We start from the raw sequence: 14,497 nt of genomic DNA, 5'->3' as shown, positions 1-14,497 counted from the left end.
CCACCAATTTCTATCCTTCATGTGACATTACATGTACATCCTAGAATAACCCCTTGTCCATCCTAGTTTCTGTGCAGTCATGAGGATGGAGAAATGGGGCAAAAGTTAAAAACACTGGCTGATCTTTGAGAGGACTGGGTTCAGTTCCCAGCATCAACATGACGGCTTTTAGCTGTCTCTGACTCTGTTTCTAGGGGGCTCTGATGCCCTCCTCTGGCCTCTGCAGACAGCAGGCACATAAGTGATACACAAGTAGACAAATACTCATATCATAAGATAAAAATAATTTTTTTAAGAAAAGTGGAATAATGTCAAAAGACACAACCATTTCTTTCTCAAATGTGTTCTTCATGTGAAATAGCCAGGAGGATATGGAAATAGACTAGGATAATCATGATACCTATATCTACCACATCCACAGTTGTCTGTTTTCTAACTCACAGTAGAGATCTTTGGAACTGACCCTCACAGGTCTGAAGTTCAATACCATTTCAGTCCTGATGTGCCTGATACTGAGCTAGGAGATGACCACCACCCACCCTGAGAACAATCTGGTCATACACTAGTCACACTGGCTTAGGTCTGTGAGGCAATAAAGGCCAGCCCCTGAAGTGCAACCAGCATGCCTTGGCTTATCAGAGGGAGAGGTGCAGCCTTGTTAACTGGAAGCAGGCTTTCACTTCCTGATGTTTTTACTTGCAGATGACTAGGCGAGCTAGTGCTGACGAGCAGGTGACGTGTCTTGTTCTGTCTGTCCTTCTCTGGGTTCGCTACATGCTCTTTCGGGCTTGAACATGGAAAGGGAAGCTGCAGATACAGTGTGGATGTGAGCGAGCGCGTGGTGGAAAGGCACAGCTCAGGCAGCCAGCCCCGGAGACAGAGAGCAGGATGAGAAGGCAGGAGAGATGACCTTGCCCTGGGCCTTTAAAAAATCCATTTAGGGTGGCCAGTTAGAGCCATCATTTAGGGTGGCTCATTTTGTTAGTGCATGGTACTGATCAAAAGAATTCCATTTATCAGACTCAGCCTTTGTAAAGGTTCTTTGTGAAAGAGATGGTCCAGACTCTGCCTCCACCAGCATTTCTGTTCAGAAAGAGGGAGCTGAGAGAGGGGAATGTGGTCTGTAATCTCATCAATAGAAAGAATAAGACTCCTGCCCTTTTCCTACCTGGGGAGATTTAACCCCGGAAGGAAAAAATGTTAGGACGCTGTGTACATCACCCTGCGGTGTACTCCTTCTCTTCAGAAAAAAATTGACATTTTTTAATTTATAGATTTATTTTTGAGATGGGAACCTCCATGCAGCCCTGGCTGTGCCCAAACCCCTGGACTAAAGGGATCCTCATGCCTCAGCTTCTTGAGTAGGTGGGACTGCAGCTGCACACTGCCGCATCTGGCTTTGGATTCTTATTTCTAATGATTTGCCATGTTTCTATGACCAGAGAAAGTACATGTATGATGGCACATAGTGCAGGCTGCATGTTTTCTCCAAGCATAGACCCTCCAGAGCCTTCTAAGGAAATGATTCTCCAAACATCTTCCTTTGTCAGCCACTCGGTGGCACCGTCCCTCTGGCTACCCACAGCTCCAAAGCCTGATCATGGGTGAATGTGGGTGGCTTCTTCCCTGTAGTGCTGCCCTTGCCTGTGACGGGGTGAAATGATTACCTTCCTTCTTTGCTGTGTTTCTATTCAGTCAGCCAGTACCAGCTTTGTATCTGACTACTCATATCAAGACGAGTGTTCTCTGGTGAAAATTTAACAGGTGTCATGGTGTTGTGTCTACTCATTTTTGCAAGCATACCACAGACCAGTATCCAAATTCAGGGTGCTATGTAGATTCTTAGATGAGGAGATGTTTATGGTCGAAGGTCATCAGCCTGCTCTCCATGTCCATTTAACAGTAATCTCTGGGATACCCGTCGGAAGACAGGTGTTAGTGAAAGCTGGGAATATTTTGACCTCTATGGTTGTTGACAGTGCAACATAAAACATTAGCTTGGCTGTGACTTTGGGACGTGTGTCCTAGTTTGATTAGGCCTGCTCCACAAAGGAAAAGAACCTGCTAACACTTGCTATTTAAAGCCAAGCTGGGCTGCAAGGGAGCAGTGGGTCTGCATCTGTCACTGCTGCTTAATGAGAACCTCGCTGGGCTGTGTCTCTGTCTTCAGTCTCTGCTTTTCGCGCTGCTCTGTTTCGTAACAACTACTGCTTGTGTCTCTTGGTGTCACTGCACGTGACTGAGTCTGTTCTTTTTCTTTTGTAGTTCTTTCCTGTGGGCCAGGCTGTGTCCAACAGTTTGCATTCCTTCAAGTCTGCGGTAAATCTGTGTTGGCATCGCACCCCTCCCTGTGTCCTCCTCCATGTCTGTACTGTCCAAGTTCTCTTGTGGCCTTACCCATGCTCCCACCTTGTCCACACTTATGTTTAGGGTGTCTATGTGTGTGCACGTCTGTGTGTGTGGGGGGGGGTACGCGTTCGCACTCACATGTGTGTAAATTCACGTGAAGTTTTGGACATGGAACTGAGGACCTCCCACATGCTAAGCAAACATTCCAGCACCAAACTTCACCACAGCCCTCATCCCTGACTTCTGAAGGTTTGAGTAAGGGCTAGGGCAGTAGTTCTCAACCTCTGTGTCGCAAACTATTTGGGAAGGGGTCAGACAATCCTTTTACAGGGGTTGCATATCAGTTTTCATACCTGAATATCAAATATTTACATTATGATTCATAACAGTGGCAAAATTGCAGTTATGAAGTAGCAACGAAAATAATTGTATAGTTTTGGGTCACCTCAACATGAAGGGTCACAGCATTAGGAAGGTTGAGAGCCACTGGGTTAAGGGTTTTCAGTTGACACTGAAGGTACGTTCAACTGTAAGTTGGAGAAAATTCTAGAAAAGTTTAAATATTCTTGAACTGAAGTTTATTTGCCATCTCACTCTCTCAGTTCTTGGCTTGTAAAACTCCCCAATACATTGGGGTGGGGCATCTTACCTTACCAACTCCCAGGGATTTCTAGAGTCATCAAAACCGTGGTTCTATGCCCGTTCCTTGTTTGTTTTGCAGTGCTGAGGGTGGAACTCAAGGATCTGAGCATGCTAGGCAGGCGCTCCACCACTGACCCACATCCCAGCCCTCCTGCCTTTTTTGAGTGTTGAGCTGCTGCCCCGAGGCTATCTATCATTTTCTGCTCTCCAGCCCCAGCTGAGCATGTGGCCCTAGCTCAAGTGGAGGCCCAGGAAATATTCTAATTGCAGAGACGAGTCTGAATCTGCCTCCCAAAGCCAGAAGGAGAAAATCAGCTGAGTCACTGATGAGTGTGGCTGTAATTACTTTTATTTGTAGCTAATTGTTGCCTTATTTAAATGGCAGTAATGAGCCCAGCAGAATAACCCAGCCTAACTAACTGCCTTTTCAAAATAAGATCTGTTGAAGTCAGAGTGAGTTCTGAAAGAAGGATCCCACCTCCTGCCCTGCTAGCGTGCTTAATATTTGGATTTTATTTTTAAACCTTCAAATTTGATGTTGCACACTGAGAAACAAAAGTGCCAAACAGTCCAAACAAAAATGTATGAAGCGATATGTGTTAGCCTTGTCCCAACCTGAGGAATCTCTTCAGGGCACATCAGCGTGACTCCCACACCTGATCTCTGCCTGTTGGAAGGCCCTCCTCCATCCTGCCCCCAGGGGTCAGCAACCCTCCAGCACGTCCCTTGTGGAGTCTCGAGAACTCTAGCCTCCCACAAGGAAATGACCTGGTCAGCAGGTCCAAGCTGAAGGCCACCAAAGCCTAATCTTAGAAGAAAACTCAGGACCAAGAGCAGGACAACAGAAATAAGGATTGGAAGGCAGAGGTAGAGACCCAAAAACCAAGGATCCTCCCCGCCGCTAAGCAAGGCTTCCTAGTTGACTTTCTGCCTTCCCTTCCTGATCCTTTCTCCCTGTATCCGCCCAGCATTCTCTGTTGTATTCGTCATATGGGGAGGTGATGGTCACTTCCTTGTGGCACTGCTGAAGTAAATCAGGCCCTTGGGCATTTGCCCCAGCCGGGGTTGTCTCTCCTGCCCACCCAGCTCATCTTCTCTGAGAGCACCTCTCCCAAGCATGTGCTTCCCTTCAAACAGGCTCTGCACGCCTGGCCAGTGACCTCTGAGGGAGTGGCCCTCTGGGTGACAGATGCCCTCTGAGCACTCATCACAAGCAACAAGGAGTCTCAGGGGTCTTTGTGTCTTCACCGAGTGAGTGGCAGCAGATAGCTCCCTCGGGGAGATTATGTCCACAATGACGCAGATCAACTGGTGGCGCAAGCACAGGGCACAGGCAGCCTCAGGCCAGGTGCAATCACAGCGGCTCTTAAGCTTGGCGGTGCCAGCCACATGGCAGAGCCCACACCTAGATCTGTTTGGCCTCTGTCATGTGAGTCCAGGGTCTCCTGACGTTATACTCCTTCTTAGGGCTCGGGAAGAACTACTGGAGCAGAGCATGAACACCTAAAGCCAACATCAAGTAGCCAACAGAGTGCAATCCAAGAGCCCTGTGCCCCTGACTGGGTGACATGTGGAGGGAGACTCGCTTTCTGAGCTGGCCTCCAAGGTGGGCACCTGCTTCTGAAGGCCAAATGGTGTCTGTCTTGCAGAGGTCCAGCACCCCGTCATCCCCAACGGGCACATCGTCTACAGACTCCGGGGGACACCACATGGGCTGGGGTGAGCAGCAGGGCCAGTGGCTGCGCAGGAGAAGGCTGGATGGGGCCATCAACAGGGTCCCCGTGGGATTCTACCAGAGAGTGTGGAAGATTCTTCAGAAGGTGAGGTGGGGACTGAGGAAAATAGACTCAGGGGAAATGAGCCAGACTCTGTCTGCCTTCGGGAAGCACAATGACCATGCCAGGTAGCGAGAAGCAGAGGGCTCTACAACACGCGGCCCCAACCTGGAATTACTCAGCCTGGAGCAAGGGCTCTCTGCCTTGGCACTATGGCATCTAGCACTAGGTAACTCTACTATGGTACTATCTTGTGCACTGTCACATAGGAAGCAGTGTCTGCCTACTGATTGCCAGTAGCATCTCCTGGCCCAGACATGGCACCAAAAGTAGCGTCAGGCATTGTCAAATGGTCCTGCAAGACACGACAAAATAACAGCCCTGGTTGTGTGCAACCAACTTTGACGTAGTTTAGGATCATAGAAAACTAAAGATAGACCAAAGACAAAAAGGACAAGGAAGACTTTGACCAAAAAATGATGCCATAGAGGCCCTGCAGCATTAACTCTAGATCTGGCTTGAGACTGACACACATGGCACCCATATCATTCAACAATGTAATGGAACCCCTGCTGCCTGCTAGGTCTTGGGGGTACAGAGAAAAGATTCTAGCCTCACCCCAAGAGCCATATGCCCTGAAGGCACACTCTCCCTCCTGCCCTGGGCTACCCCTGTTTCCACGGCTAGATGATAGAGCTCCCAGAGCCCCCACTCCTTAGCCGTGGTAGTGAGATAGGGCTGTGCTTCCTTCCCATCTTCCTAGAGACTGGTAAGATTTCATCTGAGTTTGAAGTTTGAAACTGACAGGAAGTGACATCCACAGACTACTGCACCCACATGCACCTGAATATGGGGGGAGGGCTGTTTTAAACGCCTGCTGCTGAAGTCAGGGTAGCATGGGAAGACGGGGCTGCTTTATTCCCTACACCCCACAGTCTGTCTTCTCACACATTCATACTCCCCAGGCCCCACCAGAGCTTGCCCTGCCTCCCCCATGGCTTTGCAAAGCAAGACAAATTCCACCCCCAACCATTCCATTTTCACTCGTTTCACAGTAGAAGAGGAGAGAACTGCTATAATCCCAAATGAGAACACATGCCAGCTCCTTTGTGAAGTCACAGCTCACTGTGTCTTTCTGCAGCAGGTGCCCAGGGCCAGCCACAGAGCTTCAGTGGCTATGCCTGGTCGGCCGAGGCCTTGCTTAAGACACACTGGGGGGAGGGAGGGCAGAGCAGGTATGCCCTCTGGGCCTGCAGAGGCCCCAGGTCGACCCTTCAAGATTTTGTGGGGAGCCCTCGGGGCTGGTGTGAGGACAAGGCAGCTGTTGCCAACTGGAGGATAAAAGATGGCCAGTTAGACAAGACTTAGCAATTCTTTGAAAATCTCCTAAGTCTTCTTGGGGCACCATACACTTCTGGCTAGACTTTCATTGGCCCAATACCAAGATGCTTTTATTATGAAAAAGCAGCATTTTGTATTGCGCCCCATTGGTATTTATATACATGGGTGTGCGTGTGTGTGCATGTGCTCCAGCCTTTTGTGATTGGTGCTTATTATAGAAATCTCGAAAATAGATGGCTGCAAAGGCGCAGGAGCATAACTTCACCAATGGGAGCCATGAAAATCTCCCTTCATTATGGCACCAAAGGGGGCCTGGCAGGCACCCGGGCCTAGTTGCCAAGTGCAATGCAGAGTCTCTTGGGAGGAGGACGCAGCAGCTCCCTAGGACATTGTTCCTGCACTGATCTGAAAGATGCCTGCTGGTCTCCCTAGAATTGTTCCATCGAAAACACAGCCTGTGGGCAGTGAGAACAACGCTCTAAAAATAACCATGACAGTCTGGCATGTTCCAGCCCTCGTGCAGATTTCCAGGGCAAGGAAAGTGTGTGTGTGTGTGTGTGTGTATGAACGCATGAGTTGTGAGCAAGCACACACTTGTAGTTTTCTGGAATCTGACTAAAATGTCTGTTCTGCTTCTAGTGCCATGGTCTGTCCATCGATGGTTATGTCCTCCCATCCTCAACAACTCAAGAGGTAGAGTAACAAAATTCAAATACCAGCCCCTCCATGGCTTTGCCTCCTGACTGATTTCTTCCTGGGCCTCCCAAGTTTGCTCTGTGTAGCCAGGCCATCTGTAGGTCTGATCACATCAACCACCTCACCCTCAAACTGGGCAAAGGTTCTTTCCTGCCACCCTTTCTCTCTCACTGCCCTCAGAAATACCATTCACAGACTATCTGGGCCCTTAAAACTCCACGCAGACATTATCCCACACACATTAGACACATGCAGGGGCCACGCCACCCACATGCTGTCTTGCCTGTGCTGTATTTGCCTTCCATGCATTCTGGGCTATCTTTAGCCTTCCAGGCAGGAGGCCCCACACCTTGCATGTCCAAGCATTTTTTAAGAGATGTCTTATTTTGTTTTTTACCCTGCCCAAGGTGCCAGACTTTATGCCACAGGGAAGTTCTCTTCTTTTTTAAGAGAAATAAGAAATGGTCCCTGTTCCCTAGAAGTCACAGTCTCGTAGGTTGACAAAAGGAGCTAGAACAATGCCGACTGGCTCTTGGGGAAAAGCAGTCAGCCTCTGCTCCAGAGAGCATCTGTTAGAGAGTCAAGACAGTGTCCAGAAGCCAGGCAGCTGTTGAGCTGAGCCCCAGCAGTGCTAAGGGCAGCCTTGATTATAGGGCTCTGTCTACCCCGGATCTCACCCTGGAAATGTACTGGTCCCTTTGGTAGATGACCCCGTATGAGATCAAGTTTGCTGTCCATGTGGAGTCAGTGCTCAACCGCGTGTCCCAGCCCGAGTACCGGCAGCTGCTGGTAGAAGCCATCATGGTACTGACACTGCTCTCAGATACAGAGATGGACAGTATCGGAGGCATCATCCATGTGGACCAGATTGTACAGCTGGCCAATCAGCTGTTTCTGCAGGACCAGGTGGGTATGACTAGGCCACCCACTCACCCCACTGCCAAAGCAGCGGAGTCAGTTTGGTTGCCATTTATCCCTGTTGATGCTGGAGACTGCGTCCAATTGGAAGACATATACTCAAACCAGGAAAATGTCATCCCAGATGGTGAACAAATGTCAACCATTTGGTTAGGAAATGGAAAACCGGCCACTTGGGAAATCAAACAACCTTTGGGGAATCTGGTGTGCGTTAGTGTAGGTTTTATTCCAGACACTACCACTTGCTACATACCTGACTCTTGGTAAACTACTTACCCTGTATACAAAATTGAGTCAGGCAAAGAAGCTGTCCTCTTGAAGAATTAGTGCTGAGCAGCCGAAGGAGGACTCTGAGAACACAGCATCCGCAGCAGAGGCAGACATTGCCATGCATTCCGCCACCATCTCGCCTGCCTCGTGGCACCATGAGGTCTACCCTCCAGCCCCCAGCCCCACCCGTCTGTAGTCCAGCAGAGCGCCTCTGACGTGCAGAGTGCTTTACGGAGGAGAAAGGTAGATTCCATTCATTTTTTTCCCCTGCTTTTTCTGACTGCAGGTGTCATTTGGAGCCATAGACATCCTGGAAAAAGACCAAGCCACGGGAATTTGCCACTCCTTTTATGACAGTGCTCCTAGTGGGGCTTATGGTACAATGACCTACCTAACGAAAGCAGTGGCCTCTCATTTGCAGGAACTGCTGCCCAGCTCAGGCTGCCAGATGCAATAGGGCCTTACCCATAAACATGAGCACCCTCTGAATGTCATTTGTCCCATAGCCTCATTGGGACTTTTCTTCTGCCTTCCACCCGAGATTCCCTGTTCTGTCCCTAAAGCATACCCCTTCAGAAAGCTTCCCAGGGAGCAGATGACAGCACTCAAGGTGCAAGCAGTGTGTGTTTAAGCCACTGATGAAGACAATGAATCCCCCACCCCCCTGAGGAGCACCCTGGGATCCTTTGCTGGGTTCATTTCCTGGAACACTTGTCACCGCATCTGGTCACGTGGACGCCGGAAAGGAACTGGAAATGGGTCTCTTCTGAGTGCAGAGTGAACTGAGAAGCCAGCTGAAATTGGCTCTCACCAAGAGTTACAGAAATAGGTTCGATGAGCTAGTGACACATCTTGAAAGTGGAAAGATCCTACCAGCAGCAGTAGCTAGACAGGCAGACCTTGACAGGGCACCTCTCAACAGAGTGCTGAGACCCAAGCTGTTTACCAAACAGAATAATTGTGTCTGCTTGTAATTTTTTCCTAAGCCCTCACTCTGTTCGCGTTCGTGTTCATTGCCCAGATGAACTAAATTGGCCCTAGTTAATGCTGGCTGTAGCCCTCAGAGGATCTTGTCCTGCTGTCCATGAAAATCCCTTATCTTCCAGGATCCAGAACAAAAACATCAACAGCAAAGAGGAAGGTGATGGGCAGACTGTTAAGCAGGCAGGGGTCCCGGGGAAAGAAAGGCCTGTGTCCCTGCACCTCTGAGAGCACCACCGTGCCTGCTCAGAGCACGAGTCAGCATTTGCCATGGAAAGTAGTGGTATGTTCCTGTCGAAACAATGCTCTCTTAAAAGTAGCCTGAGAGCCCCCAACCATTGCTCACAGAAGCACTCTCAGATGGGTATAGTCGGGGCTCTATGGCAGAGAAAAAGGCTGAGTCCTGACAAGCTCTGGTGAATCTTTCACCATTGTCCTGGTGAATGGAGTTTCCTTTTAAGCCTTGTCTTCCCTACATTGGGACAGAGATAAACAACTGAAAGTCGTTTCTGTGAATAATCAGACCTGAAGGACCAAGTCACTGGTGTTGTGGCCAAGTGCCACATTCCCATCTGGTTGTGATAGGTTCCAATTCGCAGCGACTCTTCACCTCAGAAATGGAAACAAGGCCGTTGGATCAGCTTCTGGAAGTTTATGTGGAGAAGAAGGGAAGATGGTGCTCGGAGGTGCACAGTGTCTCCCAGAGTGGAGATTCAGGACTGACTTCACTTTATTCTCAAAAGAGAAGGTGGCAGAGTACCATGCTGTTCCTTACCACTTCTAGGCATTTCTGAAAGAACATTTATCTGTTTGTGTGTATATGTTTGTGTGAGTGCATGCCACCTGTGTGGGAGTCCCTGCAGAGACCAGAAGAGAACATCAGCTCCCCAAGAGCCAGAGCTATTGGCAGTTGTGAAGCCCCCTGACATAGGTGCTGGGAAGCAAACTCAGGCCCTCTGGAAGAGCAGCAAGCACTCTTGCCTCCTCAGCCCTCTCTCCAGACTTCTTGTAAAGCAGGGTCAGAGTCGTATAATTGACTGGTGGGTTCCCTGATAGATAATGTCAAACATGCAGTGAGAATGAAACGAGGTCTGAAAGTGCCCAGTGCTAATGGGAGAAGTTCTAGAAGTGGAGCCCTTCAGACTGGGCCCAGTGCTAATTCCGAACACTCTTAGCCTGCCAGGGATGTGGTTGTGACGTGAGACGTGGCAGCTGCTGGGCTGGGCTCAAGATGAGACTCTGGCCAAGGAGATGAGCAGCAATAAGCAATTCACTGCAGCGTCCCAGCCACTCTGAAATCTCTTTCAAATGAAGTCCTGAAATAGGACTGCGTTTCCACAGGCAGCAAGCTGCCAGCTTCAAAGGAAGAGAGTCGGCTTCCGAGACGATCCCTTTAGTGAACAGCCGAGGCCATGCCCAAGAGGGACAGATGTTTTAGAGGATGATGACAGTCCCACCCTGACACCATCCTTGCCTAGAGGTAGGGAAAAGGCCTTGTAGCCCCTGTGGACTTGGCTGACTATTCCCCAACTCCCTGGGGCATGGCAGGGAGTCTCTTTCCTGTTTTCCCTCCCAAAGCTGAAAAGCCAGTTTTTAACCTTTGCAGGGGAGAATGTGGTCTCAGAAGACCTATTAGTGAATGCAGGCGTTAATTTACTAGTTAGCATACCCAGTTGAAAGGCAGTAGGCTGCCCTATGGTCTGCTTGCCCCAGTTTTGCCAAAGGTAAGCTCACTCTCCTGGCACCGACACCAGTATTTGATCTTGGGTGAGAGAGTTGATCTTTGTTTGCCTAAGTTTACCCATCTGCAAAAGAGAGTAAGAGACCTCCTGATAGGTGGCCAGACCCTGGGACAACACCAAGCCGTGTGTGTGTGTGTGTGTGTGTGTGTGTGTGTGTGTGTGTGTGTGAGAGAGAGAGAGAGAGAGAGAGAGAGAGAGAGAGAGAGAGAAGGAAAGCTAAGCTGTGTCCAGTGGCTCCTGGTGAAATTCTTCCAGGTTAGTCTGCCCTTCTTCTCGGGCATAGGAAAGTGTGGTTGTCAGACCTTGGCTTCCCAGATAGGAAGAAAGTGAATGCTTCTTGTAGAACAGAAAGGAGAGCCCACCAATCAAGAGGCAAGAGAAACACTTTGCCAGTTGATTGATGCCATTTATTTCTGGACAAGATGACAGGAGGTTTGGCCTCTCTTTCTATAAATACACTGGAGTCATCTCTCCCTTCTATTGACTCGTGCACAAGTCCAACAAATCACCTTTGACTTTTCTGCTTGCTTGTTGCCAAAGGGGACAGCTATCTCCCATCTCTCCCAGTGTGCCATTCTCTTTATCAAGGTGACTCCAGCTTTTGAAGTCCCTGCCATCTGCCATGTGCAGCTCTGTACTTTGCAGGATAGAAGAACATCATGTTCCCGGAATGCCTTCTGTTCTCCCAGACATGGCCGTTGATAGTTCTGCTTGTGAAGGAAAAAGCAGCACTTTGACCTCAGAGCCCAGTCCCCCTTGTCTGTCTCCATCAGAAAGCCACTTAGGAAAAGTCATAACCTTGAGTTACTGAGAGAATTCTCAGAGGAATGAGATCAGTTAGTAAGACTAGCTTCAAATCTTATGCTGTGTGCCTGATTGATGATAGGGAGAATTTTCATCAGAAAGCTATCTTTCTAAGAGAGTATATGTGTGTGCCTTTTTAAGGGACTATAATGCCTTCTTAGAGGGACTGGAATCAATAGAACCAGTGAACTCTGAACTTGTGTGACTTTCCCCTTGCCTTTCTGCAGTACAAAACTATTCTGAAAAATGAGCAAATGAGTCTGAAGGCATGTACAGCATAGCATGCCTTCCATGGCCAGGCATCGCTAACTAAGCGCATAGAAACTTGGGCATGCACAGCGGCGGATAACGAGCAGCCCGCTCATTTCTGAAGCCCTCAGAGGAAGGGATACTGAGCAAGCTGCTGATCTGAGAGTTCTTCATGCTGATCTGTTGACATTCACATCTCAGTTCTAAATCTGGTGGCTGCTGAAGCCTTCCACCTCCAGTTAGTGCAGCTTAGGTGCCAAGCTTTGCAAAGGACAGGACTTGGGGTTGGCCATGCTGCATCTTCATTGGGCGCAAGGGATAATTGCTTCCATAGCTCCTTTGTGTGTGTATGTGTGTGCGTGAGTGTGTGTAAGAGAGAGAGAGATGTGTGTAGATGTGTGCACTTGTGCACATTTAGAGGCTAGAGGAAGACATTGTGTGTCCCCTATTGCTCTCTACATCCATCCCTTGAAGCAGGGTCTCACTGGATCTGGAGATAAGCTGGAAGCTAGTGAGCCTCCGGTTTCTGCTCACCCACACGCCCCACTCATGTGTGCCTGCATCCAGGTGCACACATGATGTTGGAGCTAGAAGCATGTGTGTGGCTGCACCTGACCTTTTCATAAGTTTGGGGGTCTAAACTCAGGTTCTTCTTGCATAGCAATCACTTTGACCTGCTGAGCCCCAGCACCGCCCACATCTCTATTTTGAAGGCTCACCCTAGCTGCAGGATGGACTTACGAAGGAGAAATACTAACAATTGACTCAGCTCTCGTGGCTATAGCATCACTTTTGGCCAAAATGTCTCGGTTCTTATTTGCAAACAACAATCAAGCTCTAGCTGGGTAAATACAAACGATGTTCCATAAAGAAGACTGGCTAAGTCACATATCACCAGGATCAAATCTCCCGATTGCTCACAGGCTAACAGATGCCCCTGCTGCAGGATACTGCCACCAAGACCAGTTGTGCCACTTCTGCCCTTCTGGAAACTGAATGTAGGGATTGCCACCTGCCATTAGCCTGGACAGCAAACAGTCACAAGCCTGCCAGTACAAGGCCTTGGGCAGGAATGCAGTGTCAGCTGGTGGAAGAGGCCATTAGCTGGGCGTCTGCCTTCTACAGTTGAGGCAGACTCAACCTCACAATGTAGGGATAATGAATAGGACTGAGGTCTGCCATCCTAAACAGATGTCATTCCAGCCAGGCGTCTAGCTTTTGTGCTTTGTCCAGAAAAGAACCCCTAGATCCCCCACTAACCCCCAGGTGTCTGAGCCAAACAACTGGCCATGGAAGTTGTGTGACAAGAATGAAAAGAACACATGGGAATGCCACCCCTGGCTGGAAGCTAGACAATTGGATGGTCTCTTTGGAAGTACAACTGCAGAGTCACAGTTGTTAGATCACCACTGGTATCCAGGGACAACCTCCCCACCACCACCACCACATAGTCCTTAGCTTCCAGCAGGCTGTCATGTATCCATCCAACAAAGCTTGGGGGAGTTGCTGATGGGCCACACATTCTTCGTGACCACAAGCCCAATCCCATTAGGTTCTCTGGACCCTGAGTGACAGCCCATCTGGAACAAGATGCAAATGATTGTCACATCTTTCCTTCTAAGCCACTAGCCAGCTGGGGGATTTAAAAATAAAGAATTGGAACAGAATCCTGGTATAAGCCTCTCTCCTGACAGTGTGAATAATTTCCCCCAGCTGTCACCAGGACCCGCTCCTGCCTTCTTATGAGCATGGGAGGCCCTCCCCTTGGCTAGAGGGAGGCACAGCTACCTAGAGGAGGCTTCCTCCTCCCCCAGCTCCCTCGCCTTGTCTGGAGAGGCAGGCACGAGCTCCCCTGCATTTCTTTCCTCATTATTAAGCACAATCTGCTGAGCTCCAGTGCAGACTGGCTGAGAGGTTTGGAACAGGCACTGTATCAGAGGAGGCGTCCTCTGTGCAGGGATTGAAGTAGCTGCACTGAGTGGGCGCTGTGACCCAGAAGGATTGGGCTCTTGTGGCCTCAGCTCCTCTTTTTCCTGCCCAGGGCCTGGAACTCATAGAAAACCTGCTCTGCTGATTGCACACTGGGGGGAAGGGCGGCACCAGCTGGCCACTAGCTTGGTCCTGCCAACACACATGTATGCTGGTGCCAAGATAGACGGGCTGGGGACCAGAGGCCCCGTGTCCAGTAAGTACACAAACGTCACCAGTATGAGGGAGGTCAAATGAAGGGATCAGAGGGAGTCAGTTTGCCTGGGCACTGTCAGTGCAGGCTTGTCGGTGTAAACAATGCTAGAACTGCAAGGTGTGTGCCTGAACAGTAGAAGAAACAGGAGCGTGCTGCAAGGCAGTCTGGTAGCTGCTAGCTCTAGACCAAGGGGATGCATAGGTTTCCGGGGGGTGGAGCACGACGTACATCCTCTGTCACTAAGTGCCAGGCATCCCGCTCCTGGGCATGTACCAGGGCAGCCATATTTGCTCAGTAATGCAAGATGGTAAGGAAACCACTGGCACTGCTAGGAAGAGTTTGCATGGTACCAGGCATGCTACTTCCTCCAAACCCTCCCTGTGTGATGGGTGCAACCCCCTGCAAGAGGACTACTAAAGCACCTGCGGCAAGATGGGGATCCTGGAGCCACAGCTGCTTGTGAAAGCACAGTGCTCTACAGATAGAGCTGTGTGAGGCCAAGCCATCTCTGTCTCCCGTAGTTTAACCAAGGGGGTGAGAGCCAA

General features: G+C 49.6%; 1 protein-coding gene across 6 annotated transcripts in view; it reads left to right on the top strand.

Annotated features, from left to right (window-relative positions):
- The window catches only part of Phka2 (phosphorylase kinase regulatory subunit alpha 2), an 89,077-nt gene extending 75,643 nt beyond the window's left edge, over positions 1–13,434 (top strand). For 3 of the 6 annotated variants that reach the window (XM_048440687.3, XM_048440690.3, XM_048440688.3), the window contains exons 29-34: positions 703–732; positions 2,266–2,319; positions 4,641–4,811; positions 6,747–6,800; positions 7,509–7,709; positions 8,278–13,434. In XM_048440687.3, the coding sequence (XP_048296644.2) occupies positions 703–732; positions 2,266–2,319; positions 4,641–4,811; positions 6,747–6,800; positions 7,509–7,709; positions 8,278–8,448 (681 nt within the window). In that variant the 3' untranslated portion in view covers positions 8,449–13,434. Of the gene's footprint in view, positions 1–702; positions 733–2,265; positions 2,320–4,458; positions 4,618–4,640; positions 4,812–6,746; positions 6,801–7,508; positions 7,710–8,277 lie in introns of those variants that run through there. The other 3 variants (XM_087903044.1, XM_087903045.1, XM_087903046.1) reach the window with 3 other exon arrangements.
- Positions 13,435–14,497: the final 1,063 nt, after the last annotated feature.

Source organism: Myodes glareolus, chromosome X (assembly GCF_982192425.1).
Source record: "Myodes glareolus chromosome X, mMyoGla1.1, whole genome shotgun sequence".
In the NCBI taxonomy this organism is placed as follows: Eukaryota; Metazoa; Chordata; class Mammalia; order Rodentia; family Cricetidae; genus Myodes; species Myodes glareolus.
This window is presented reverse-complemented; position numbering and strand designations above follow the sequence as displayed.